The sequence below is a fragment of the Aspergillus undulatus genome (genome assembly GCF_047715775.1).
Source record: "Aspergillus undulatus strain CBS 261.88 unplaced genomic scaffold BDV17scaffold_22, whole genome shotgun sequence".
NCBI classification, from domain to species: domain Eukaryota; kingdom Fungi; phylum Ascomycota; class Eurotiomycetes; order Eurotiales; family Aspergillaceae; genus Aspergillus; species Aspergillus undulatus.
This window is the reverse complement of record NW_027396626.1, coordinates 122,588-148,487: the sequence shown is the minus strand read 5'-3', so window position 1 is coordinate 148,487 and position 25,900 is coordinate 122,588. Positions and strand designations below refer to the sequence as shown.

The window sequence follows — 25,900 nt, the reverse complement described above, 5'->3', positions numbered from 1 at the left end:
TAGTCCACTTCCCTCAGTAACAGGATGGAACAGGGGTACCTTCCCTCCTGGGGCCAGCTACCCATCGAGCAATACCTAATCGTAGGCCTCTCTCTCTCCCTGTCCTGATATAGTTGAGACCAATCGCTAAAGAACCTGGGACCCCGCATCCACCGAACCAGCAGCAATCCAAAGAACCCGTCTGATCCAACAATTCTTGCAATTCGATCAGCACGACCCCGACTGGGATCCCACCATATTCGGAGACTTGCCAGAGGTACAATCGTCGCGCGTTCCAACAGAAGGCGAGGTCGTGACAATTTTGCGTCCCTGACAATCTGATACTATGCGCAAGGTGGTCTTGCAAAATTTGCAAACTCAATGTGGCCTGGGAAACCCGATCCTGCTTCGCACCGGGTATGACTTAGCCGACGATGAGCACGTTAAAAGCTGGCCAACAATCTCAGAGGATTACTCGGACTGGGTTATACTAGTCGACGTGGAACGCTTCAATTTCGGATCAGATTGGCAGTTAGTATACAATATATTGCCGGGGATTGCCATCCCTTCATATTCATATTCTTGGAGCTTGACTGAGCACGACATCGACGACGCCTATTCTGAATTCATTGAGCGGCTGAATGCTGTCAAGCAGGAGAACCCATCTTGGAGAGAGAATCTGGACGTCCTGGTGAGAAATAATGATGCCGCGGTGGATATGCTGCACTTGGTCTTGACGGGAACCATCATGGTAGCTGACAAGGAGGCTTTCGAAACGGATCACCTCCTGCTCGCTTATCTTGGTCCTAAGGGTCGGGTTACCATACAGGGCCGGCTTTTTATTTGAAAATGATAGATTAACTCTATTTTCGACTGATCTGTCCATGGGCGTGCCTCCAATTGAAGACTTTGAGAAGGGAACCCTCGGTGAGAAGTATGTGGTGGCTGCTGTGAACGAGTTAGACCGGGAGCTGTACAAATGGACGAAAGGAAGATCTAGAGGATGACCATTCACTTGATGCAGATGATGACTGAGTATTTAGGTATAGAAAATAGGGTAAATGACTTTGATGCGCCGAATCCGGCCTGGGGTGAGCTGTCGCTCTTTCCTTGTTTACCATGCCTGGATTGAATTTCACCTGCTGCTGGTGCTTGCTACTCAAGTTGACTTTGACCCATTGCTATTTCACACTGCGCCGATTCTGATAACCGAAGTTGATGGCCTGTTGCCTGACAGGCACGGCGGCTCGGACGGCAGCCTAGTGGCTTTGTTCCTGCAACTGGGCAACTTTTTAATCTTCATTTCTTTCCGCATCTCTCCTCGTCACAGCCACTGTTTCTTTTCAACCGATACCTCTACATTTGCAAGGAGAACACCATGGAAGGAACTCCACTTGTCACACCTGATTGGGGCCATCTCCTAGCGGAACAGTACTTGATCGTATGTTTTGAACCTTTCACGCCCAACCGCTACCTTGCTGACTCCCTCATTGAAAGAGATTCTGGGACCACGAATCGCAGGAAGAGCCCGAGGTGTAGCGCCCCCGCCTCGTGCACCAGTTTCTACAGCTCCCTGAGATACCGAAGGAATGGGATCCCGCCTTCTTTGGACCAAACTACGGGGAATGCGCATCGCCGCCTCGCATTTCGACCGCCGAAGAAGTGCAGACTATTCTGCGTCCATGGCGATCCGAGAAAGTACGCCAGGTCGCATGGAATCTTTATCGCGGGTATTACGATCAAGCGATCTACTTCGTACGCACTATAATCCTGATGATGACGTACGCGTCAAGGAATGGAAGACGATATCCGAAGAATATGCGGACACCGCCAACTGGTCGATACCGGATGACTCTGATATCTTTAGCTTCGGGTCAGACTGGGAACTCATCTTCGACGTGCTTCATGAGCTCATTGGGCCTGGGAACCCATGCCCAAGAGAGCTAGATTTTGACTGGAAACACCTCGATTGCTTACACGGGAATCTCAAAGCCGAAATCATCGAGGTCAAAAGGAAGCATCCCGAATGGAAGAAAGACCCTAACGTCCTAATCAAATATAATGACTGCGCTAAAGAGATGCTGTTTTCGATCTGTCTCGACCGGATCCTGATAGCAGACCAAGAGACATTCGAGACCAACCGTTGGCTCATGATTTATTACGATGCAAAGCAGAGCAATGTATCGCAGTGTTGGGTGGATATTGATGGGGACGAGCTCACCATGATTGTCATAGTCCAGGGTAGGGGCAGACCCACAGAGGCGGCACTTGAGGAGGGATCTCTCGGGGAAGCGTATCTACTGGGAGAAAGAAGTCAGGCGCTATACAAGTGGACGAAGGAGGACCTGGAGAATGACCCGCCGGCGGAGGACGAAGCAAATAGTACTTGATTGGTTTCTTTGGGGAATTGCTCAAACAGACAAGTTAACCGTTATTGTGTAAGAGGTCGCCATTCATGGCAATAAGAGATGCCAGGGAATGGAGGGAGCCTCAACTTGGCGAGCGCTAGAATACCTCATTCGCTGAGACCTCTCTTTGGAGACCTCTTTCCGTTATGCATCCTTCACTGTTTCCATCCTGGACACAGCAACGCCCACCATCTATATAGTGCTATAAATCTAGGAAGTGTAACACACGCAAGACTCATACTTCCGCTTGAGTACCCTCGCAGAGAGAAAGTATTATTGAAGGGTTCGTGAGGCATTGTCAGTGGCAGAATACCTGGCGCATGTGTTGAAATATCCACTACAAGACATAGTACTCTAGCCAAGACCTGGTGACCGGCGCTCTTTCCTTGCTAGGGCACTTGGTAACCTGGCCCGGGAATAAGGGCCCGTGCCTTCCAAAGGTGTTTTGCTATGCAAGGCAGGCGCAGCCCACGAGGCAACTTCGATTGCTCCTTCCTAGAATTGCACCTACCCACCTTATCTCGCAAGGGGCGTACGCCGGTCAACTTTGGAACGAGGTTCCCATGCACTTCGAGGTGCCCATTTCGTGATCCCAACCACTCAAAATTTGTACTTTCAGAGATGCAGTGGACATCGACAAAAACCTGGATGTTACCCGTCAAGTGCAGTAGGGCCCACCCGGTTACTGGCCAGGTAGATCGTGACTTCAATATCAGATAGCTTTCGGACTCGGTGAAGGACAGCCCTGGACGCTTTCTTCCGGGGCATTTAGCCGGGTTAGTCCTTGGCTCTTCGTCGTCCAGTGTCCCACCTTACTTCGCCGCCTGGTGAGGGAGAATGCTGTTGTTGTAACAGTGCGACTGGAGATTGTTGTGGTAAGTCCCATTTCGACTGACAGTCTGGCGCATGTGATAATATCTCTCATAGGACAGGATGCAAGTAAAGAAGCATTCATGATGTAGACACAGTACCATTGTCGGAGGGTGGGGAATTTGCAATGGGGGTGGAGTCTAGGTGCCACTTCCCCAACAAACTTAGGGCAACGATTATCACTCGGAGCTCTCTGGTGGATTCCGACTTCCGCTGACAAAGATGTACTATATGACGATCTATGGGGCCCTTGATGGCTTTCATGGTTTCATGCAATGGGTATTTATGCGCAGGGGTCCCGACTACGGTTTACCTCTGGAGCTCAATTTCATTGTTTCTTTCTCCCTGGGGTGTGAAGAGCTTGGACCGGCACACGGCGATGGCCATCCTGAGTTTATTATTGTCTATTTTTGAATTGAAGACCATAGTGTCCTTGGTACTTCTTAGTATCACCGTTTATATGGTCCTGTGGGTGACGGATTACGTCCGCGATCCGCTACGAGACGTCCCGGGCCCAGGTCCTGCGCGATATACGAGACTATGGTATTTGCGAAAGATAAAAGGGGGCAACTTTCACCATGAAAACATAGACCTCCATCGGAAAAACGGTGCATTTCCTAATCTCTTGTCACGTCGACCAATTGGCTAATCAGTCCCGCACCATCAAGACAAGATCGTTCGCATTGCACCGAACATGTACAGCATTGACGACCTCGACGCAGCAAAGATCATATACGGCCACGGGACGAAGTTCACAAAATCGGACTGGTACTCTACTTGGACAGTGCCGGCCATTACTCCAGTCAATTTATTTGCGATTCAAGATCCGAAGATGCATGCCGCGTCGCGGCGCCAGTTTGCTAGCTATTATTCAATGTCGACGATGGTTTCGTATGAGGCTTATGTTGATGAGTGTATTCGGACTTTCCATGCCATACTGGAGAAGTGCTCGGGGGAGAAGAAGCGCATGAATATGGGTGTTTGGTTGCAGTATTACGCCTTTGATGTCATTGGCAATATCACTGTAAGTCACTGAGTCGACAATCGATCTTGATATCTACTATGAGGTGCAACTAATTGACCTTGCGCAGTTCGGTAAATCATTCCGATTCCTCGAAGGAGCGAAGGATATCAACGACATGATGGCCAAGCTCGACCAGGCAAATCTATACAGCGCCCTGGCAGGCCTATTCCCCTGGATCCATGACCTCGTTATTCGCCTCGCGGAGTCTCCAGCGCAAGTAATGAACGACTACATAGTGGGTGTCATCTCGGAGAGAAAGAATAAGCTCGCAAAAGGCGAACTCCCACCGAGCGACAACAGAGGCACACAGGACTTTCTCGGCAAATACCTCGCAACACACGCGCGTGACCCCAACGTCTTCACCCCGACGCATATCCTGTTTGGGTCTTCCCAGAATGTCTTTGCGGGGAGTGATACAACGGCTATATCACTCTCCTCGATAGTCTACCACCTGTCATTTAATCCCGACTGTCTGGCGAAGCTCCGTGACGAGATCGACAACGCCGCAAGCGAGGGACGTATTTCAGACCTGATCACTTTCGCCGAGAGCCAGAGCCTCCCCTACCTACAGGCTGTCATCAAAGAGAGCCTACGCATTAACTCAGCCGTTGGTCTACCTCTTTGGCGCGTTGTGCCATCCGGCGGTGCCATGCTTTGTGGCAGGTTCTTTCCAGAGGGGGTAAGTCTAGCACTACGTAGCCACATGAGACAATCCTTAACGCTCCCTCAGACAGTAGTAGGAATAAACCCCTGGGTAGCCCACCACAACAAATCCATATTCGGCGCTGACGCAGACGAATTCCGGCCGGAGCGGTGGCTAGATGAAGGCAGAGACAAAGACACGTCTACAATGGAGCGATATTATATGCCTTTCGGTCTCGGCTCGAGGACATGCATTGGGAAGAATATTAGCTTGCTGGAGGTTGGGAAATTGATTCCGCAGCTTGTGAGGTACTTTGATTTTGACCTTGAGAGGAAGCAGGATCGGCTCGTGGGTGAGAATCATTGGTTTGTTAAGCCGAAGGGGTTTGAGGCTATGCCGCGGAAATTAGTATAGATGGGGGAGTGATAATTTGGCAACTATAGGGATTATATCGCCTATTACCGGGTATCTTCAGGGGTAATTCAGATTACAGTTACCTAACTAGGTGTATAGTATGTGCTTCACTACTAGGGGTACTACTTACCAAACGGAATAGTAGTGCCCTGCCAATCAGTTACTGGAGAGGAAAATTTCCATTTATACACTTCCGCTTCTTAAAATCGCATATTCCATCTGTTCTCTGTGCTGAAAATATTGGCTTCCACCGGCATTTATGCCCTGCGCCCCAGCGGCGTTATAGCCGTTCCTGGGCTCTCCCAAGGCAGGCGCTCCGGGACGACAAAGCCAACGGGGCTTTGAAGCTTCTTGAGATTGGAGGTGTTTACTAATGAGGACCATTATTGTCGGGAAAAGTTACAGAGGTGCTTAGAACGTGGTGAGAGATGGAGAGTTAGCATATTGTAGTTGTCGAATTTGAATGGCACCTCGGAGGATATAGTAGTATACCTAAGAATATCCTGACATATTTCCGAGAGGGTACCCACGGTGCCTTGAATGCCCACCGGTCATTGAACCAATTCCAAGTAGCTAACAATCAAAAGTCCATATCTTGTCTGAACATTTTGATACTGCAAAGGAAGAGCCGCCTCGGCGGGAAGAAGGATTACAAGCCTGATTTTGAATAGAGCCTGACCATATAGAATGTAAAGCGACGACCTGTGAATTCCCTGTTGCGGTTAGTTTTACCGTTTTGGGGATAGCCGCCTGATACGCCGTACTGTCATCACCGCCCGCCAGCTCCTCCGAGTATATAAGACCCGTCCTCGCTATTCTGACCTTTACCCCTCCCAACTTCCTCTTCTTCTTTGACCTCCCCTCCCATATTCTGCACCCACCCTATACACTCGTCCTCGTACCCGCTCATCTCACCCTCCAAAAATGGCCCCCCTTTTCCTTGTCGGAATTTGCGGCTGCGCCCCGTTTTCGTCGCCTCCACTTCTAGATTACCTTCCCCGTTGGCTTTGACCAATTATTAAGCTAATTTCTTTCCCCTCCCTTTCTATTCCTCTAGCCTCTACTGCCAAAGAATTGCGTTTACTTGGGACCTTATTTCTCCTGCTGGTTTTCTAAGGTATCTACCCTTTTGTCTTTCATTCATGCAAGAAAGAGACTAACGCTCCAAAACCAAAATAGCAACAGGCTCCAAGGTTAATTACGCGTTACGCCCTGCGCCTACCCCCACCTCTTAACCCCTTTCTAGTGGTCGCTGGTCCTGTGTCTTTGTTTTCACCCCAGCCGTGTTAATCCCCTGTGTTGTGGAATATGATTGGATTGCCTGGATAGCAACAAGATTGTGCCTTGGAAAGGCATGTCCAATAGAATAAATGCTTTATATTTAACTCTGCTGGCTATCTACATCACACTTGCCATCAGATCAGGGCTTCTGTTATCGTGATATCCAGACTGGGAATTCTTATCCTCCAAAGAGATCAAGAAGATAGCTTTGGGGCAGAGTGGGAGCCTCCTGGTGGACAAGTCGACCCCGGTGAACGAGTCTCTCAAGGAGGTCTGCGTGAGCTATTAGAAGAAGCAGTATGTGCGGCCCAATCAGGTGGCGGCAGATTTCCAACCTGTTACTATCTTGTTCCGGATCCGAGATAGGAACGGGCGCTGGAAAACGGCTCATGAGGTCCTTGTTGATCGGTCCGACCCGTCGCAGGTGGAACGAGTGGCAAGGAAGGAGGCGAGAAACCGGCAGGCCACATTCTATGATAAGAACCTCCGGAAACTTACTCCGGCACAGTGTTTTCAGGGGGCAATTGAAGATAACACGAACACGATCTTTATGAACTTAGAGGGAGAGCTCGCGATAAATGAGGATACACTAAGGTCAATTGCACAAGACGTGGAATTATGAGGCATTAACAAGTGCTTTTATTGTTTTAGGTGGTCTGAAGACCGACAGGGTCGCAGCAATGTAGTTAGACGACCGCCTAGGTCTTACGCCTGGTGTGGACGCCAGTTGGCGGTCCTACCTCTGTGGTGGTCGTACGACCAGCGCCCTTCGATCAGCTTGGCCAGAAGCACAGGGTCTGGCGTTTCTGGTGCTATGTTACTAGGCATACACACCCGAACTCATTACCCAGGTCATCAGCATCTGAGTCTACCACCTTGGGCCTCTGCTTCACCCCCTCTGACCTTCTAGGTAATCAGACCACGGGCCTACGTCTGATTTTGGCTTAGAACCCCGGTCAAATCACCAATATGGGCTTCAGGCCAGATCAGTCGTGCGGCTTGCGGCGTAGGGGATACTCTATCAGGATACTTGATTCTAGGATGCATGAATCCAGGATTATTCTGATCCCAAGAATGATATAGCCAGGATAGATTTGTTTCTTAAGGAATCTGATCTGGTTATTAATTCTCAACTAGAATGGACAGACTACATTAGTGCTCCTGAGATCTCCTCATTCATCTTCCTGGTACTTGATTGATGGCCATCTGAGGCTCAAGGGCTGTCACTCAGCTCCGGTAGTTCATATTTTATTGCAAAAATATGAAGACGAGCGTGGGTGAGCAGAGCTCCAGTATAGTCCTCTGTAGGATTGCAGCTATCTTGCAACCCCTTAGAAGGCCGTGGCTGAATCCGCCTTACAAAGCAGTCCGCGAACCTTTTCACCGTCTCCGTGTCCCTAAAGAGATTTCCCTCTAGAATGATTACGTGGTTCTGCTCTGGCTTTTCCTGCCTGCCAGAAGTTAGGTGAGGGGGTGAAGTGTCGCCAGAAAACGTAATAGAGTAGTCTCCGGTGTATAAGTACTCGCAGACAAGACTAAATATATTTTTATCTGCATTATCGATCACGATGGATTCATCACTTGCAAAGCTGCCGGAATCAGCGTCGAACCAGGGCGTTGAACGTGATTTAAGTATGTCACTGTGAATGAAAACTTCTTCACAATCAGTGCCCACGGCGAATATCAGGGGCTTGGACAGGAACGCTCTGCAATATTGTTAGCTATGCCACACCCAAATAATTGATTTATCCTTACCGGTTGTTGCAAGGCGCCATGATCGGAGCGGAGAGAGGCAAACTGTTCTTCAAATGAGCAATAGTTGAAGCGGATTTGACCAGCTTTATATAGTTTGGTGTCAGGCTGTTCGCCAAGGTTTCACACATGTTGAGGATGCAGTAAGGAGCTTATCTCACCTCACTGGGGGCTTATCTTTGGATCTCCCTGGGGAAGCTGAGCCTTAGGTGGGGCCACTTTAAGGAGGCGAACAATGATTCAATTGACCCACCAAACCAACTTACGGCCGAAATTGAGTTATTTGCTGGGGAAAACTTATTGTGAGTCATCAGCCGCGCTCTAGGTTAACTAACTAGTTAATGTCTTCCTGCCACACAAAGTACATCGCTTGGGCTACCGGACCAACTGGGTTTTGCTATGTGCTTGGTTTCTCCATCACCCTGTCCATCTGTTAGACAACTTCACCCTCTTTACAGAAAGAATTGGCAATATCATTTAATTACTGACGTTTGTATTTGAGGAAAGTGAAAACATAGAGGACATGCACGGGATTTTGCGAGTTTCTATCCTTGCGGTGCGGACTAATCACTAACAGTGGTTTTCTGTGATTAGAGCAGCAAGAATCACTAGAGAATGAGGAGTTTCGAGACTTGACTGACTTCCAGCTGAAGTCGTTCCGGCATCCCGTCTAACCATGGACCTCTGTGGCTACCTCAGTTCGTCAGTCGTAGAACATTGTATACCTAGTACGTTGCCGTATATAGTTCTTTTCGGGATGTATGGTATTCCACCACGCAATACGTGTCTCTAGAACTGTTGCAGGTTAACGTATGTCCATAATTTTGAACACAACCGGGAAAGAATCATTGCTTATTTTATGGTTTTGTCTTATGCTAGCCTGCTCTTAAGGTCCAGAAGCGCTGTGTGCTTTGAATACAACAAGACAATGGGGAACAACCGCACATAGGAGGGATAACATGTTTCTGCCGGCGCAATACTTGTTATATGCCAACTGAGATCCCATTTTTCTCCAAGACCAGGGCCTGGACTTGCGAGCCAAACTAATCAAAACGTGGTTGAACGAGGGCATTTGTGGCCGCGGTGAAGAGGGAATGAAATTTTCTAGAAGGGCGCTAGAAGACAGGGATTAGAGAAAATATTCCAGTAGCATTATAGCTTCCTTCTAGAGTCCTTCTAGATCCAGAAGTGGAATGGAAGAGACAAAAGGAAGAAATGATAATGATGTCAGACGAAGACAAGAAGGAAAATAAATATGAGCCAGGCCTTTCACCCGACAGTCGGTCTAGCTGGAGCTGAGCGTGAAGAGTCAAGTGGGATGGATACTGATAATCATGAGCCAAGCCTTTCGCCCTGACTGTCGGGCAACCTGGAGACTGGAGTTTAGGGAGAAAGGACCAAAGGTCAATCCAAGCTCCTGTTACACGGTGAAATAATGTCATCTTGTCTTATTCCGACTGACGGACCAAAAGAACGAGGCTTGATTGCGGATTTTTGTACCGCCATTCTGCATGCGGTGATTGGTGTAGGTCGAAGACCAAGCCGGCTGAAGCCCTTTTTTTGCTTTTTCCACCTGGTGTTAGACTCGCTTTTTCCACATCGTCCCTAGGATTGAGCCCCCGACGATCAGTCAGTTTGACAACTCGCGAATGAGAGTATCCAAGGAAATAATATCGGGAACTTGACGGATCCGCAGGGTGGTTTGCGACAGCCAGAAACTACCTGCAACATACCTGCTATTTAGATTCCATGATATATATATGTCCGGAGTATCTGCATGGCAAGTACGAGCTTACTCCGGTCCTAATCATCTTCGTGTCATATTCAGGTTCCCATCTCACCCTTGACACTAAGTTAGCTTCTGATACGCCATCATGGAGCCCCCCAACGGTTGCTTTAAGCAGACAAGTGGCCAAAGTGTTCCTCTAAGCGAACTAGGTTATTCCCAATTCTGCGAGCCCCATACCTCACCAGAGATGTTCCAGGCGGCTAGGGACCTAAATACTGCACTCCCCTTTTCCTCTCTATGGAGTGACGATGCGATCGAACTGCTATTAAGACAAACTGCCGAGGTTGCGCCGCAGGAAGATGCTATCTTGTCCACAACGGGTGTAGGATTAGCTCTTGAGGAAACCTCCAATATCCGGCCTTTCGAACTATTCGGAAAGCCACCAATGGGGTGCGATGGCCACGCTGGTTCAATGATGCCGATGCGAAGCAATCAAAACGCTTGTGGGGAGTCTTGCTCCTCCTACGCAGATACAGCTCCTTCTGAGCCTGCATCAAGCCGAACCGTTCGTACTATGAGGTTCGTCTTTCTCTTCCTCGACTCATCCGGTGATATTATAATCCTTGGAACATTACCTGACTGGTCAATCTTTGTATAGTAACCACACCGCTCCTCCGGTACCTTTCAAGTGCAAATGGGAAGGATGTCGCAGTCAAACCGAGTTCAAGCGCGAGATTGACATAGTCCGCCATATCAAAACAGTTCATCTTGCCTCAAACGCCTATCGGTGTGGTGTCGACAATTGCTGCCGAGCGTTTAGCCGAAAGGATCATTTACGTGATCATCAGAAGCGTTGTCATTCTTCCAGTTAGGGCTCGGAGTCAGCCTTCAAAGCGTTCAATCTATATTTGTATTCCTTTTTGCCTTCCACTTCACTTGCATTCAAACTCAGTTTCAGTGTCATTTTGTATTTACTCTCCCGAAATAACGGGCTATTCTTTTTTTTTGAAAGACTAGGATCTGGTATAGTCCACAGATCAAGACATCACCATTCGAAGTGTCGACCCCCCTCTCAGCCGGCAACATTGATCGTAGTTTCTCTGTGCCTTCTGTGCAGAGGACCCAGGATTGGAAGGAGCGATTCCCATTGTTTCAATTGCTCCTTCCTCGTATGACCTCTACATGACAGGAAGGATCGATCTGGTGCAGTTTCCTTTACCTCAATTAAAACAGTACAGGACTCGCACTAAAGAGTTTTGCACAGGCTGTCGCACTTGTTGGTAAGTGCCTATGCTGATTTCCTTGCCAGTTTTATTACCCATGATAACAAAACTCCTTAGGAGCCAAGGGTGGCCATTCTCTCACGGAGACACCATTGCGGAGTCACCATAGACCTACAATAGCAATGGGCAACATAGCATCCAGACATCATCTTCTCAGTGGCTGTCTTGGGGCACCGTGCAGGTGCCGTCCCGTCTAAGACCGGGCGAGTCACGTGGCTAGGGCTTTCGTGACAGGTGGCCGACACCGGTGACCGGTCGTAGTTTCCCTGTGATGTCCGATAGTCAGTCTGGATGGAAGTAACGACGTTGACTGAGTGGACCTGCAGGATTACAGACTCCCCGTTACTGGTCTTCAACCAGAGTGCCCAGTGAGAAGGGTCTCGCGAATCCGACGGCGTGTAGATCGCTACCCCGATGCTGGTCATGGTGGAAGCTAATAGAGACGGCCATGTCAGCGACGATGCACTTTATCGATAAGGCGACCGGCGACTTACGTACCTAGAATGGGCGAGAGAATGGAATATTGAAGACGCGGAGGTGATAGACTGTTGACGAGGATAGTGAGGCTGGGGAATAGAATGAAAAGTCCACAAGGAAATTATATCTTGCTTGCTGAGAGCTATGAAAGGATATGAGATCGTGTTCTAACTATCATTTTACCTGCGAGAATTCCGATTTATGTAGCCCTGTGTTTGCTGTCCGAAAATAGCAACCGGCGGCATCTCGTAGTTTTCGCTGAACTGAGGTCGGCGGTTATTTGATAGGTAATGCGAGGCTCTGCTACATTCGGTGACACCGTTCATAAAACGACAGGCTGTGATACCGTCGTACTGAGCGTCAAAGCGTAATAGCCTAGCGGCCAATGCATGGATTGATGCGTGTGGATTCCGTCCCAATTTATTATAGACCTCCGATAATGGGCGGCTACGTATGTAGGCGCTCTTCCATCGTGATTGACAAAGGATAGGGCATCATCGGCCCTTGGCTTCCCCGTGCGCCGATCATGTTTGAGCCTACATCCTCTCCGGTGTAAAAACAGACCCCATCAACGAAGTAGCCCCGCGCCGATTGGGCCGCAGAATGTTGGCGCAGGTCCTTGCCAGCGCTTAAATCCTGACACGAACTTCCAACTCCAAACTGACCACTTCATGACTTCTTGAACGCGCGTCGTCCCTCTCAATCTCTACCTCGAGCATCAATTCAGACTGTCCCGTGCGAACTATGGAGTTTGAAGCGCCCCATATCCACGCCCCGACAGGCTCGCACACCCACACTGCCATCCTACTTCATGGTCGCGGAAGCGATGGCCCCGAGTTTGCGGAAGAGCTTTTCCCTTCCATGACCTCCAAAAACAAAAACCTGCCCGACTGCCTCCCCAACTGGCGCTGGGTGTTTCCCACCTCGCGAGACCGCTGGACCACTGCATTCCAAGAGGAAATGTGCTCCTGGTTCGATGCGTACTCCTTGACCGACATTACACACCGGCAGGATCTCCAAGTCGAAGGGCTAAGGGAGTCCGTTGCCCATATCCAGGACATTCTCGAAAGCGAGATCCGTTTGCTCGACGGGGAGGCGAGCCATGTTTATCTCGGAGGAATCAGCCAGGGAATGGCGACGGCCCTGTGGACCGTTCTCTGTGCCCATGGAAGGATCGACCAGGCGCTCGGTGGGATCCTAGGGTTCTGCGGGTGGCTGCCGTTTGCCAACGGTGCAGATGATATCATCCAGAGCTTCGAGGAAGCCAACACCGAGATCGACGCACTCGACAAGTCGCAGCTACAGCGCCAGATATCGTCCTTCTTCCGTCGAACAATTCAAGAGGCCGAGCTACAGCATGCGGATGCTCACGGTAAAACTATCTTACCTATTTTCACCACACCGGTTTTGCTCGGTCACGGAACGGACGATGTGTGGGTGCCAGTTGAATTGGGCCAGCAAGCAGTGAGGATCCTGCGGAAGATCATGGCTCACGTTGAATGGAGAGAGTATTCGGGCGCGGAAGGAGAGGGCCACTGGATTAAGGAACCGGAGGGCTTTGACTACATTATTGAATTCTTGGAATGCCGGTCAAATGTGGCATGAGGCTCAGGATCACCTGTGTTGAGTTCGAGCCACATCCGACATTTGTAGCTGTACTCTGTAATAAGCGCCACGCATGACGTGCAGAGGAATGTTGGGGTCTGAAACATGTGGAAGCAGATAGAAAAATTGCATCCTCACCAGGATAAATTAACAGCAGCTGATGGTATGAACATGTCTATCGTATAGGAAACAGTAACAATAGGCTCCATGAGATCTCAGTACATCAGTACCTCTTTAGGGTTGTGTAGACATTCAATTACCCTGTCGGTGACCGACTTACCGCACTCTGAAGCACCTCATCCCTAACCCATGGTATGTCATCCTTTGAGCGTTCAAGGGGTAGTAGGGTCTTGGTACCTGACGACGGTCGTGGCTTGCTGTGATGTGTATGAGCAGTAGTCAGGAAGGCGTGATTCTCATCTACCCGTTGATTGCTCCTTCCTCATCTAACGCCTAGACTAGGTGACAGGGAAGGTGCGCCCAGGGAAATTTATACGGCAGGAGCGATCCATCACATTAGATGTCAAACTGGTATTGAAAAATAGATACCATCGTGGCAAAATTAATTAGTGAAAGGTACGTCCCTTGACTACAAGAAGGAAACCACTCAGCTCATAAACAAGGTCCTACGTGTGTACAAGAGACGCAGGAAGGATGAGTGCCAAGGTGTCGCCCATAGTAACCAGTGCGTCCACGGAGGCTACTTGCTACCTACTATATGTATATGTGAACGCACTTGACCAGAGATGCAGATGGTACCTGAGAGACCTCACAGTTACACAGTTTCATTCAATTCAGTCAGACTTCAAGAAGAAGCCGCACCGCCAGTATGCGCGTAGACGTGAGGTATTTAAAGGACGAACTCATCCAATCCCATGAGCTTATAGAATCTAGCTAAATCCTGGAGAACTCGAGCTGTCAAGCCCAAGGACTATATGTCACCCCAGGGATCGCATTGAACAAGTAACAAGCTATGTGAGGCGCTGCTCCTTCAATCCATCCTTCCAAAACGTAAAGTAAGGCGTGTGCCCATCCTCGCGATACCGCAAAAGCATTACCATCGCTCCCTGATTATACCTCTCGCCCAAATAGAACTGGTAATCAGCATAGTGCTCCATAATCCTCTTCGCATATGCCGTAGACCCCTTCCCAGACTGGTCTAACCGGCCCGAATTGTGTTTTTGTAGATAATCCATTATCGACCGAGCATAGCCTGGTTTCGTTAGCAACATGTGAGCGAGGGCGCTCAATATCCGGCGATACAGCCCCGAGCAGAGAGTCGATCGTAAAGTTAGTACTAACCTTTCAGCAGCGATCCGAATTCGTGTTTCGTCAAATCGATCGGCTGCAACCCGAACTCATGGATCAAATTGTTGACCGTAATTGTATCCCCTTCTACCAGCCCCTCATCGGCATCGAACGGAGCGCCGTCAGAGCCGATTTCTGCGTGCGATTAGTTGCAATTACTCGATCCGGGGCAGAATGAAGTACGAACCTATCCCGGCGCCTGGCCGCGGGATTGTGATGTGCTCACAGTCCACCTCGTAGATTATGTCGTCGACTTCAGTGATGGGGTATTCGCTCGAAAAGAGGGCGTCGTTACTGATTACATCCTTTAAAGGTGAGTTCGCTTGATCTTGTTCGCTGCGGTCATGGAAGACGTACATTATAGTAAAACATGATCGATGCGTGTTAACCTCTTTATCAAGGGTGGATGCATCTAGCCAGAAAATTTGGGGGCTGAAGAGGCATTTATAGGCTTCTAATAACTCCACTTCTTGGGATGCACGATGATTTCATCTGCATCTATAGGACCAATCCCGGATCCAGCTGCGGAAGATGGCGTCCGTGAATCAGCTGAGTTTCCTTCGCCATAGGAGATGTCATTCGACAACTATGTCGTGATCGACGCTTGATGGCAGTGGTTGAACTGACCTTCTGTTTCTTGTAACTGATACATTCACGGTCATACCGGTAGGAGGAAGCGATCCAGATGGTTCTATTATTTAGATCTATAGAACAGCGGACTAGTGCAACAAGTGATCTACCTAAGTGCTTTCTCCCCTCATACTCATCTTTCTCTATATGTTTTTCACCCGGGTTAGTGACCATGCCTGACCTTACCGATCTCCCCGTCGAGCTCCTCGATGCAATCCTCTCCCTTGCTTTTACGTCGACGGAGATCCATAGTCGCAAGATTTATAGCCAGGACCTCGTGGATGTTAATGGGCTCAGTCGCCTTCTCGTCAATCGCAAGCACCACCAGACTTTCCTTCCCCGCATCTACTCACATTGGACCTACAACGGTGCACGGCACCCCTACAGTTCCCTTTGGAAATTCCTCCGCACAGTAGTGACGAATCCTACCCTTGCAGCGAATGTGCAAGTATTGACTGTTGGAAACTGGGCAGCCTGTCCGCCATTCTATATTGAGAGACATCACGAAATCCAGACCCAAGATAACGAGTTTCAGTTGACCTCCGACCACGAGGATGTTGTCAAGACCGCCATTCAAGCTGCACGGCTTCCGAGCGAGCTTGGATCGCTGTTTCTCGATGCCACCTTTGCCAAAGACAACGGCCACAGAGACAGACGTCCTCTCATGGCCCTTATACTGGCCAACCTACCATCCGCGGCAACAATATATGGTCATATTCAACCGTCAGATCTCTTCCTATGGGCCATTGTACGCACAGCACTGGATCAGCAACAAAGCAGCTCAAGTGCGCCGTCAAACGCGCTATCTGGCTTAAAGGAGCTGCACCTTTTCAGTGAAGTTCCCAGATATTATGAAGGGGGGCCGGACGCGTCCGACGAGAACATACAAAGCCCTGCGTTGAAATTAGATGGGTTATGGCCTGCCCTCTATCTCCAGAGTCTGCGCACAGTTCGCTTGTACAACCTCGACCCAGACGGCATATCAACCTTGTTCAGAAACTTCAATAGGGAGCACGGATATGACTGTCACATACAAAATCTTCACATTGTCTCCAAAGCAACGTCTACGTGTAGGGCAGAAGACGTAACCACGTTGCTCACTCTCCCAACGTCCCTGAAGAGCCTCTCCTTCTCCTGGGAAAAAGACAAGACTAAGACGAATGAGAACATCAATGGGAAACGACGGAACATCTGGCAGATATCCAACCATGAAGTCTGGACTGCCATTCAGAAACACAAGCACGCATTGGAGTACCTTGATGTGTTGCACGAGTTTCAGTATGGTGCCCGTACAACAAAGTCCCGACTCAACGACCACTTCGGATCCCTCACTGAATTCACCAAACTACGCTACCTCTCCATATTGACTGAGATGCTCATCGGCGGCTACGGGGGCGCCCCAGCTTCATGGTCGTTGAAAGACACCCTCCCGGCTAATATCGAAACCCTCCTCCTGCCAACTTGGGTATGCGCGGGGACAACCCCCAGTATCGTGACCCAGCTCGAGGATATCACTGCACACCTCCCTCGTCTTGAATACATTTGTGTCACTGACCATACCGTCGGGGACGGCTACCGCCAGCCCGAGCCCATGCCCGTTAATACCAACCCGTCGAAGAAGCATGCTTCCGCAACAGAGTTCGATTCAGTGTACGAGCTCTTCTGTGCAACTCTGCAATCGCCCTTGATAACTGTTCATTCCCCGCCGGTGCACGGTGCAAAAGCCAATGGAGGAAAGAATATAATTTGCAACGAGACGGCGTGTCAAGGTACGACGCGGCGCGTACCCGAGCTGTGCACAAGGCAGCCGGGCTTCGAGAGACTCCCTCGCCATAACATTTGCTAACCAGGTGCTCACTCAAAACCCACGTGGTGCCGTTTCAGGATCATTCCGGGAATCATTCGTTCATGGTCTTCGAGAGCCCTGAACACTGTCCGCTCCCGCCTCTCATAAACTTCAATGTCTACTTTACTCATCCCGACGGCCCATTGCCTGATTTTGAAGACCTTCGCGACAACCTTGTAGACATGTATGACTATATTCTCTCCGAGGGTCTCGAGTTATTCCACTTCCGCCTCGATGTCTATTTCCTCCCGAACGCCAGTAGACAGGATTGCACAGTACATTACGCAGCCGAGAAAACTACCCGTGGTGATTCCGTTCAGATGATGGACGAAGCTGTAGAGAAACTAGAAGCGGACCCTGGTCATCCCCCACCGAATATGCCCCGAATGCCTGGGATGGTCAACAAATATCCACTTTTCACGAGAAGACACTATCTCAGTGGTCTCTTGCTATTTCATCCCGAGCGCAGCTGGAGCGAGGACTCGCGGCGTATGTGCTTTGTTCGGTTCACTGTGGGAGACCCAGACTCGTCCTCCGAGCAGTGGTACGGGGTCGATGAGGTGGATAGTGATGGAGAGTCCGAGGAGCTTGGTATGCAGTTGTATGATCTCGCGTGGATGTTTGAGGAGGAACCGGGTTCTGTGCATTGTGAGGCTACACTGAGGGGGTGGACGACTTGGTAGCTGTATTCGTCGGTGCACTGTGGATAGGACGAGTGTTCAATTAAAGTAGCTAGCGGGCTCGGTAGACATTGAGTAAGATTGCTTCATATTCTGTTCTTGTCCTCCATTCCTCTTGTGGCATTCTGTACCCATACAGATTCATGGTCTTAAACCTACAGGATCCCGTGTAGCGAGTCTCAGCTCTACCCACTCAGACAAATTCCTCTGTCGTGATATATGCTCTAATTGCCCGTGTTCCATCTTCGACATACACTCAAGAGCACCACGTAGGAATATGATAATTTATAGAAGGCCTTATGCAGACTAACAGCGGAAAAACCTCTTCCATTATCACACCCTGCCCCCGTCCATTGTCGACCAGGGGAGGGCCACAAAACCAGCTTGCTCCGTAATAGTTCCCTTCTTCACCCCGTCTTTCAACAAAATACAATATCATGTATTATCATCTCGATACCTCTGCATGATAATCATATCTCCCCATCTCCAGCCATTAATGGCCAGAACTATCCCTGCCACCAACCCTCTGCAGACTGTGCCCCGCGTGCATAGATATAGCCTCTTCAAATATCGCCGCCCTCGAAGAATCTTGCACGGAGTGCGGTATTAAGGAAAGCCTCATCACAGAAGGCTAGTGAGATAATTTGGTTAATAGGGCAGTATGCTAATTGGTAATCACCGTGCATGAAGAATTTAGTTCTATAAGGGAGAAAGTAAGATTAAATGTGTTTGTGATGCAGATTGAAGGTGCCCTTACCCATCAGCGCCTTCTAGCCGACCTTTAAGATTGCAGAACTCAATGATGGTACAAAGAACATCGCGTTTGCTATCCAGATTTTTAAGATAGAAGAGCTTGATATCACGGTAGCAGACCGAGGCCGGAAGATCATCTACAAAGACATATTGAGAGAGGTCGCTCTGGACAGTCTAGACCTGTTTCCGTTTGCCCAGTAACATGCTTGCTAGAGAGGCTTTCTGCGGAAGGAGTACGCCTGGTCGAGTCCCAGTAATAGCAGACCAGAGCTGGATTATAGCAAATTGAATAATCATACTTCCGTGACGAAAATGGGTTGAATGTACCCAATGATGTTGGTAGGTGACACAAAAGACAGCTATATCTAATATATTCTTTTTCTTTGTGCGTCTAGGAATTTTGTGCTCAGCAGGAAATACATGTTGGAGAAACTATCTCCTAAATTAGCCCTCTATCCACAGAGTTCAAGGAAACCTAGCATACCTGTCACATTTGTTCATGGACATCACCATTCACACAACACCAGGCGAACAGGCCAAAGTATTGGCAAAGGTGTCGCCAGTATTTATTATACAACTGAAGAAGTTTCTTCCGCGAGGTCTTGTACATCCAATCAAAGAAATTCATATAGATCACTTGATCCTCCAAAAGCAGGTACTCGACGTAGTCGTGGTTTAATTAGATGCAATACCTGTTGCATGTTATTTTCTGAGCCATCAGGTAGATATTTGAAGTCAATAATATACGTACTTCCGCCAATATCGTTCAATAACGGCAAGGCCTTCCAGGGTCTTAGGCTTGAAATTTGGGGGGAGCCATCCAAGGCTGCGGAAATGTTCCAGTCTGGCTCGAGTCTCCTCGCAGAGGATGGGATTAGTCCAGTACTGATGTTCACCAGGTTGAGCAGAGGGGACGGGAGGAGGGGCCATCGAGACAGCCGGATAAAGGTATTATAGAATTAAGACGGAAGTATAGAAATGATCGGCTTCGGCGTTGGTGAGAGATGAGTGGTAGGAAGAAATAAAAAAACGAGGGGGAAAGAAGACATTTTATACAGCACTCGATCAGTCCGGGCGGGACTGCAGGGCAGCTAGATTTGGCCGCGAGGGAGGCCATGTTCGATGTCGTTTTGGTCAAGAGTTGAAACGGACTGAAGCTCGCTGAAGAACGCGAGTTGAACATCAGCGAAAAGAGGCGACTAAAGAACGCTTGGCGGGTGCAGAATAGTGATGCAGAGCACGTGAGGACGTCCCAGGCAGCGGCTCGCCGCTGGAAGATACGGGTGGAAATGCGGCCGTTTATGGCCTCAGTAGCGGTCATTTTCGGCGTCGATTTCACAGGTCCTCACATTCTAGTTGTAAATATCCGTGCATGGGAGAAAAAGCAGGTTTCAGATATTACAGGCACTCTTCAACGGTCTCCTTACCACAGAAGAAGCGAACATGTTCTCCAAGTGGAAATATGATTTTCTCTTCGACTTCGTCGCGGAATTTATCCTCTTCAAGAGAGGTACACGCGGCGTCGACACCGAAGATGCAGCGCTGGACAGCGGCTGTATAACTTGGGCCGGCGTCGTCCATGGCTTTGATAAGACGGCCGGCTGCCATGATGTCAGAGATTTCTGGTACCTAGACAATGGGAATTAGCATGACTCAAGTGTATACACACATTGAAACATACTGGGGCACTCATCATAGCCTTTTCCTGTTCATTCTTTAGGTCCGCAAATAATTTCCAGTGCCAGAGTTCAATGAGAACCAGTCCCAATGAGAACAGACAGGGGATTGATGCTCCGAGGCGAGTAGTGTGTGATTTGCTCTCGGGACAGCAAGCTTGGCCAGTTGAGCCGAAAATACGCTGAACAAGGGGATCATTGACTTTGGCAGTGCCATCTGCTGACCGTAAGAAGAAGATATCCTTGGCACTCCAGGTACCTGAAAGCCAGTGCGTTGTATGCAGCTGCATAACTGATGACGCTAGCTTCAAGCCCACCTTTGACCTGACCTCTCGGCTGGGAGCTTTATGGACAAGGAATAACTGAGCAAGGGAGATTGTCTGTGAGTCAACAGCGTTTTGGGACAAAGTCTGCGTTTGGTGAATGTCACGCAGGCGATGTTTTCTCGAATGCCCGTCTGTGATGAAGCCGAGCCAGTCGGTAGAGCTGGTTGTGCCAACTATGAATTTACATAGATCTTTAATCTCCGGATAGATGGTATCGTCTTTGACTTCTTGATCCAGCAAGAACCCAACTTTCTTGGGCGCAGAAGGCGTGCTCTTGTGCTCCTTTTTAAACGGCAACTTCCATTTGCGAGCCTGCTGCGGTACACTTGACTGGCATGTGTGACTGGGTGTAATTTGCGCAGCTTTGGAGGGGGCCCAGCTTTCTAGCTGTATCTCTCGCCACGGAGTAGAGGATTGTGATGCCGGCTGGTGTGCTGTTACCGTAAAAACTGTATGAAAGGATATCGCCGATTCAGGCCTTTCAGTCCCTCGAAACTCCAATCTCACGTTAACCTGGTGGAACCCGCATTTGCAGGATGGGGGAGTCGGGAATTTGCAATTCAATGTATGGTATAGATCAATCGCATGGTTTCTGATCCGTTTATAGTGTCTCGTATGCTTGTGACGAGAATGTCGGCTTGGTGTAGTGACACGGGCTTGGTCAGTCAATCGTGCGAGAAAAGTGTTGAGACGACTGGCTGTGTCTAGATGTTCCGATATCTCGTCCTGCCGTATGACAAGAATAATCTTCTTCCATTGTCGGCGTCGGGTTTTCTTGTCGAGGAGCTCTGCTGATGCGATCTGATCGGGAAGACCAAGCCAGTTTCTAATCTTCGAAAGCTCCTCGTGCATGTCTTCGACTGTTTCAAGGTAGCGCTGGACCGACTCGAAATCAAGGACACCTTCTTGTAGCCACCCTCCGTCCTTCCAGCGCTGATCTTCCAGGTCCCGCATCATTTCGTCGACAGCGCTTACAGGAAGGCCCGACTGGAGAACAATGTCCTCTAGAAAGCGCTGGCAGGAGTTGCGAAACGTCAAGTGTTCTCGAGCGAGATCGCGTACAAGGCGTTTGAGAACATGTTGGTAGTGAAGGAAATCCCTGATCGTCCCCTTCTCCTCGGCGTAGAATTTGAGGCCCTCCACGAGAACAGGAAAGAGAGCAAGGGCGAGCCCAGCAATCTCGAAACCAATTGACATGCTGCCTCGGGAACGATAAATAAAGCAGGAGGATATGAGGCTTGACTTGCCGTTGGATGCAGGTCGATGTGTTTCTATGCACGTGCCCCGCACCGTGCTCGCTTTTGCTTGACTTCTCTCAGCCTCGTCCCCAATTTACCCCTCCAAGCCTCCGCGTTCATAAAATGACTGATGGAGAAGCGCAAATATTCCAGGATACCACATCGCCAAACCTGGTAGTCTCAATCGCTTCACTTCTGGATGCTTGCGTTCGTGGTTTTGCTGTCATCTTAAAACCCGCACTCTACACCGATCCAGACTACATCAGCTCATCGGTCGATCTTCGTGAAGAGCTCGGACGTCTTCGACTATGGGCAGGTAATCTTGGTGCCCATCGAAAACATACGGACAGACTTTCGCTCGATCATCGGTTGCGCGAAGCGCCGGAGTTGCACAAGCTGGTTGGCGAGCACCTGTCCGACATCCTGCATGCAATACGAAGCAGTATGCGAACCCGATTCTCAATACAAGATAAAAAACTGACGAGGCCATAGCCGGTACTATACTCGCTGCTGGACATCGCAGTCTGCCGACTCATGATAACGGGCCCTCCTCGCTTGAATCCGACGATTCGGATCCTGATGAGATTTGGGCAGACATCAAAAAGGAAGATGCCAGCTATCCCGAGCTCTCAGAACATTTACGTGATATAAATCACACAATATCTAGTCTGTAAGGTATCTGCTGGATTTATGCTGCTCACAAGATTGACATCGAGAAGCTACAAATGCAGCGCGGCGCTCCTAAACCCCGCGCGTAGGGACGTATCCCGAAAGGCTGCGCGGATCGACTTGCAATATAAAGAGCCATATGATATAAAACATGTGTCCGATAAGTTCGGCTCCCTGTCGAGGACATTCTAGTTCAGCGTTTAGGGAAAGCCAACACGAAACGCCGCCAACTTCTTGCTTATCACAAGGGTCATGGTGATAAAATCTCGAAGTACATCGATGTATTTGTTGAAAACGCATTCTTCTCACCAGACTTATCACAACCGACCAGAGTGAATCCACCTACGTTCCTTGCAGGGCCGCCAACCAGTGAGACTGCCGGAGACTATGCACCAAGCACGCTATCGACTGAGTGGACGCAGGATACGACAGTATCAACTATCCAAATAACCGACCACGACACCGCCTCAGACACTGATAGAACACAATTCTCGGCTACTAGTTCCAAAGCTGATAACGAAGTATGTCAAATATCAGTTCCTCCTCCGCCTATCTCGGAGGAAGCGGTTGGGGAGACAGCGTTCATTTGTCCTTATTGTTGCCAGACAATCACGTTGCAAAACGTTCATGACGATTGGGAATATCACGTTTATAGTGATCTGCGACCGTACATTTGTACGTTCGGATATTGCGCCCAAGCCGATCAGCTTTACGACAGCTATACTGAATGGAGCGAACATGAATGGCAATACCACCGGTGCGAGTGGACGTGTAGTCTCTGCCCTCACATAAGCGACTCCCGAAGTTCATTCATGATACACATCGAGACGTCGCACCCGGGCGTCTTTGGGGAAGATCAGCTGCACATAGTCTTAAGGATTTCCAAAAGACGCACAAGCGCAGCTCAACAGTGTCCACTCTGTACCAGACCGCCAATTACGGATCCAAAACGCTTCCAGAAGCATCTCGCTCGTCACCTTCGGCAGCTCTCTTTAGATGTTCTACCTCATGATGACTTGGAGCCCTGTGATGACACAGGACGCGCTGATGATTCGACATCAGGTAATGACACGCTATCCAGCGGTGGTGCTAGCATGGCGGACCATCCGTCCAAAGGAACCCTACGGAGCTTTCAAAGTGAACTCAAAGCCCAAGCGGTGCAATCCGCTAGCGCCAAGAACTCGGTTTTTATCCCAAACTCTGTAATCCAGCAGCTGGTGGACGACAATGTACGAGACATTCTTCGTGAAGAGAATATTATGGAACCAGGAAGGATACCTATTTTTGTGAAAACAATCAGGGAACGCGCACCTAAGCTCTTTGCAATGCTTGTCCACCTCGAGAAGGAGCAGCATATTGTAAACTTTCTGGAAGAGGACATATTTGACGAATGTCTTCCCTTTCAAACGTCCGAGGTGGCTCTCTTCACGAAACAAGGCAACCCGATTCAAACCTCAAAGGACTGGACAGCCCAATCTAGGGAAGACCTTTGGCTCAGACAGTACCAGTTCCTGAGCCCTACATTTTGTAAAGGCACACACTATGACTTTGATGAACACCAAATCTTACCCTTTCTCGACCGAAATACGGCGCTGGACTACATATCTCCCGCAACAGGAGACTTTGGCATTGTCACTCGAGCATGGATTCATCCTGACCATCATAAGTTCAAAAGCCTACCAGGGAGTGAGGTGAGTCCTCTTGGATTTCTCGACGACTATTGATATCTAACTTGCATGCTAGGCCTTGGTAGTCGCTGTCAAGCGCATACATCGGAAGGACGATTTTGTAACGGAAGGGGATGTCTACCGGGAGTTGGGCTCTGCCAGTCATGCCCATCTAATTGAGCTATTATTCAGCTATGAGAAAGAGACTTGCTTTTACCTTATATTTCCTTGGGCCGATGGAAACCTGAGAGAATATTGGGATATGCACCCTGACCCCGAGCTTAGTTCTGGACTTGTCAGATGGACGCTCGCCCAAATGGCGGGAATTGCTGATGGGCTGGCATTCTTTCATCAATTCACAAACCCAGAATGGCAAGTGACTCTCTATGGCCGCCATGGGAACGTGAAGGCCGACAGTATACTCTGGTTTCGAGATTCGCAGATCCTCAAACTAGCAAGCTTAGGATTCGCTAGCATTCATGACGGTGGCTCTATAGACGACGCTGACCATGACACTGTCCTCGACATCGTAACATATGGCGCTCCGGAAATCCAACGGGAACAAAAAGTTTCGCGCAAATGGGATATATGGGGTCTTGGATGTTTATACCTGGAAATTCTCACCTACCTCATTCTCGGTAGTGGTGACGCCGTCTCCGAGTTTTCAACCAGACGGCGTGAGTCCAACAACGAATACCCCGATCTCAAGTCAGATAGTTTCTATTCCAACGATTTCGAAAGTGTCAAGCCTTCAGTCGGTCTATGGGTTACTAAATTGAAAGAAAGTCTGCGCTGCACAGAAGCAATGCACGACATACTGGACCTCGTCATGACAAGAATGATTGTGATTGAGCCTAAAGACCGAGGCTCTGCTCGTGACATATATGAGGCCCTGAGCGAGATTCTTGATCGAGCCGTGAGATATGAAATGTACCTTTTGCGTCCGAAGTTCGTGCGTCCGAGTTCGTCGGGTCCGGTGATCACGAGATTCCCCGCTTCAGAGCGTAGAATATCCACACCATCCCGGACCCAGGAGGGAGGCCAGGCCAGGATAATACAAGCCTTGAAAAAGCCTTTTAGATAAGAGGTATATTGATTGTTTTGGAAAGCGACGCAGCACCGAACCTGTCTCCTTCCGTTGCTGGGCATTGCGGACGAGGCCCAGGGAATCGAAATATTACTCAGGAGTAGGCTATGAGTACGCCGACGCATCCTGGGCCTCGCGGAGCTTATCAATATAGCCTGCACATCGAGGTATCTAAGCTGCTTTCAGACCGCGGTGCAGCTGACATCCCACCCGCGAGGGGCAGCATAGGAACCTCTCTGAACGATGTGGCTGGGCGAGGATAGTCAGACCGCAGCAGAGCGCGGTTCGGCACCTCTGATACACAGGATTTTGTGGAATTCCCTATGAATAGATATATTAGTGATGAGTTTTTGGGCTGGCAATTACGCCCGGAGCAAAGATCCGTTTGATTCTGCAAATTTCCTGAGATTGCATTCTATGTATGGACCGCTATGGGGGACTGTCAGCCTTGACGATGAGAATGCTTCACGAATGATTAGGGTTGCCCTGTTCTGTCTATTGATGGATGAGCATAGGCACTCTATCAAGTTGACTCGAAAGCGTCTTCCTCACCCT

At 49.3% G+C, this 25,900-nt stretch overlaps 12 protein-coding genes across 12 annotated transcripts; 8 read left to right on the top strand and 4 right to left on the bottom strand.

The window, feature by feature from the left end:
• Nucleotides 1-134: 134 nt before the first annotated feature.
• On the top strand, nucleotides 135-887 carry BDV17DRAFT_262596 (uncharacterized protein). The gene has a single exon (XM_073757799.1). It carries the CDS (start codon nucleotides 326-328, stop codon nucleotides 824-826), a length of 501 nt encoding a protein of 166 aa, XP_073615861.1. The 5' UTR covers nucleotides 135-325; the 3' UTR covers nucleotides 827-887.
• A 6-nt stretch (nucleotides 888-893) lies between these two features.
• BDV17DRAFT_82190 (uncharacterized protein) lies at nucleotides 894-1,486 on the top strand. Its single transcript, XM_073765180.1, has one exon. It carries the CDS (start codon nucleotides 1,041-1,043, stop codon nucleotides 1,401-1,403), a length of 363 nt encoding a protein of 120 aa, XP_073615860.1. The 5' UTR covers nucleotides 894-1,040; the 3' UTR covers nucleotides 1,404-1,486.
• BDV17DRAFT_262595 (uncharacterized protein) lies at nucleotides 894-2,643 on the top strand. Its single transcript, XM_073757798.1, has 2 exons — nucleotides 894-1,420; nucleotides 1,477-2,643. The coding sequence occupies exon 2, from the start codon at nucleotides 1,569-1,571 to the stop codon at nucleotides 2,367-2,369; it is 801 nt and encodes a 266-aa protein (XP_073615859.1). The 5' UTR covers nucleotides 894-1,420; nucleotides 1,477-1,568; the 3' UTR covers nucleotides 2,370-2,643.
• Nucleotides 2,644-3,717: 1,074 nt separating this feature from the next.
• BDV17DRAFT_298322 (cytochrome P450) lies at nucleotides 3,718-5,338 on the top strand (the record flags this gene model as incomplete). Its single annotated transcript, XM_073763669.1, has 4 exons — nucleotides 3,718-3,865; nucleotides 3,911-4,281; nucleotides 4,349-4,960; nucleotides 5,012-5,338. 4 exons carry the CDS (start codon nucleotides 3,718-3,720, stop codon nucleotides 5,336-5,338), a joined length of 1,458 nt encoding a protein of 485 aa, XP_073615858.1.
• Nucleotides 5,339-11,355: 6,017 nt separating this feature from the next.
• On the bottom strand, nucleotides 11,356-12,010 carry BDV17DRAFT_82144 (uncharacterized protein). Its single transcript, XM_073765179.1, has 2 exons — nucleotides 11,882-12,010; nucleotides 11,356-11,816 (listed from the first exon to the last, which is right to left on the bottom strand). Exon 2 carries the CDS (start codon nucleotides 11,806-11,808, stop codon nucleotides 11,437-11,439), a length of 372 nt encoding a protein of 123 aa, XP_073615857.1. The 5' UTR covers nucleotides 11,809-11,816; nucleotides 11,882-12,010; the 3' UTR covers nucleotides 11,356-11,436.
• A 421-nt stretch (nucleotides 12,011-12,431) lies between these two features.
• Nucleotides 12,432-13,628, top strand: BDV17DRAFT_262589 (alpha/beta hydrolase). The gene has a single exon (XM_073757796.1). It carries the CDS (start codon nucleotides 12,605-12,607, stop codon nucleotides 13,463-13,465), a length of 861 nt encoding a protein of 286 aa, XP_073615856.1. The 5' UTR covers nucleotides 12,432-12,604; the 3' UTR covers nucleotides 13,466-13,628.
• Nucleotides 13,629-14,282: 654 nt separating this feature from the next.
• BDV17DRAFT_262587 (translationally-controlled tumor protein) lies at nucleotides 14,283-15,165 on the bottom strand. The gene is made up of 4 exons (XM_073757795.1): nucleotides 15,131-15,165; nucleotides 14,961-15,078; nucleotides 14,768-14,908; nucleotides 14,283-14,678 (listed from the first exon to the last, which is right to left on the bottom strand). The coding sequence occupies exons 1-4, from the start codon at nucleotides 15,143-15,145 to the stop codon at nucleotides 14,437-14,439; spliced, it is 516 nt and encodes a 171-aa protein (XP_073615855.1). The 5' UTR covers nucleotides 15,146-15,165; the 3' UTR covers nucleotides 14,283-14,436.
• A 410-nt stretch (nucleotides 15,166-15,575) lies between these two features.
• Nucleotides 15,576-17,932, top strand: BDV17DRAFT_298321 (uncharacterized protein; the record flags this gene model as incomplete). Its single annotated transcript, XM_073763668.1, has 3 exons — nucleotides 15,576-16,932; nucleotides 17,022-17,172; nucleotides 17,254-17,932. 3 exons carry the CDS (start codon nucleotides 15,576-15,578, stop codon nucleotides 17,930-17,932), a joined length of 2,187 nt encoding a protein of 728 aa, XP_073615854.1.
• A 750-nt stretch (nucleotides 17,933-18,682) lies between these two features.
• Nucleotides 18,683-19,612, bottom strand: BDV17DRAFT_281581 (uncharacterized protein; the record flags this gene model as incomplete). Its single annotated transcript, XM_073760049.1, has 4 exons — nucleotides 18,683-18,845; nucleotides 18,885-19,114; nucleotides 19,188-19,340; nucleotides 19,430-19,612. 4 exons carry the CDS (start codon nucleotides 19,610-19,612, stop codon nucleotides 18,683-18,685), a joined length of 729 nt encoding a protein of 242 aa, XP_073615853.1.
• A 138-nt stretch (nucleotides 19,613-19,750) lies between these two features.
• Nucleotides 19,751-21,959, bottom strand: BDV17DRAFT_82054 (uncharacterized protein). Its single transcript, XM_073765178.1, has 2 exons — nucleotides 20,364-21,959; nucleotides 19,751-20,311 (listed from the first exon to the last, which is right to left on the bottom strand). Exons 1-2 carry the CDS (start codon nucleotides 21,879-21,881, stop codon nucleotides 20,081-20,083), a joined length of 1,749 nt encoding a protein of 582 aa, XP_073615852.1. The 5' UTR covers nucleotides 21,882-21,959; the 3' UTR covers nucleotides 19,751-20,080.
• Nucleotides 21,960-22,045: 86 nt separating this feature from the next.
• BDV17DRAFT_291018 (uncharacterized protein) lies at nucleotides 22,046-22,596 on the top strand (the record flags this gene model as incomplete). Its single annotated transcript, XM_073762039.1, has 2 exons — nucleotides 22,046-22,364; nucleotides 22,415-22,596. The coding sequence occupies 2 exons, from the start codon at nucleotides 22,046-22,048 to the stop codon at nucleotides 22,594-22,596; spliced, it is 501 nt and encodes a 166-aa protein (XP_073615851.1).
• A 1,089-nt stretch (nucleotides 22,597-23,685) lies between these two features.
• Nucleotides 23,686-25,338, top strand: BDV17DRAFT_291017 (kinase-like domain-containing protein; the record flags this gene model as incomplete). Its single annotated transcript, XM_073762038.1, has 3 exons — nucleotides 23,686-24,282; nucleotides 24,335-25,210; nucleotides 25,267-25,338. 3 exons carry the CDS (start codon nucleotides 23,686-23,688, stop codon nucleotides 25,336-25,338), a joined length of 1,545 nt encoding a protein of 514 aa, XP_073615850.1.
• Nucleotides 25,339-25,900: the final 562 nt, after the last annotated feature.

What these genes read in the sequence shown, in the direction of transcription:
- BDV17DRAFT_262596 (XM_073757799.1), top strand. Translation starts at nt 326, where the DNA reads ATGCGCAAGGTGGTCTTGCAAAATTTGCAAACTCAATGTGGCCTGGGA.
- BDV17DRAFT_82190 (XM_073765180.1), top strand. Translation starts at nt 1,041, where the DNA reads ATGACTTTGATGCGCCGAATCCGGCCTGGGGTGAGCTGTCGCTCTTTC.
- BDV17DRAFT_262595 (XM_073757798.1), top strand. Translation starts at nt 1,569, where the DNA reads ATGGGATCCCGCCTTCTTTGGACCAAACTACGGGGAATGCGCATCGCC.
- BDV17DRAFT_82144 (XM_073765179.1), bottom strand. Translation starts at nt 11,808, where the DNA reads ATGACCAGCATCGGGGTAGCGATCTACACGCCGTCGGATTCGCGAGAC.
- BDV17DRAFT_262589 (XM_073757796.1), top strand. Translation starts at nt 12,605, where the DNA reads ATGGAGTTTGAAGCGCCCCATATCCACGCCCCGACAGGCTCGCACACC.
- BDV17DRAFT_262587 (XM_073757795.1), bottom strand. An exon ending in GCGGCCAGGCGCCGGGATAG is followed by an intron (nt 14,909 to 14,960) that starts GTTCGTACTTCA and finishes AATCGCACGCAG; the next exon opens with AAATCGGCTCTGACGGCGCT. An exon ending in ATTCGGATCGCTGCTGAAAG is followed by an intron (nt 14,679 to 14,767) that starts GTTAGTACTAAC and finishes TAACGAAACCAG; the next exon opens with GCTATGCTCGGTCGATAATG.
- BDV17DRAFT_82054 (XM_073765178.1), bottom strand. Translation starts at nt 21,881, where the DNA reads ATGTCAATTGGTTTCGAGATTGCTGGGCTCGCCCTTGCTCTCTTTCCT. An exon ending in AGGCTATGATGAGTGCCCCA is followed by an intron (nt 20,312 to 20,363) that starts GTATGTTTCAAT and finishes CCCATTGTCTAG; the next exon opens with GTACCAGAAATCTCTGACAT.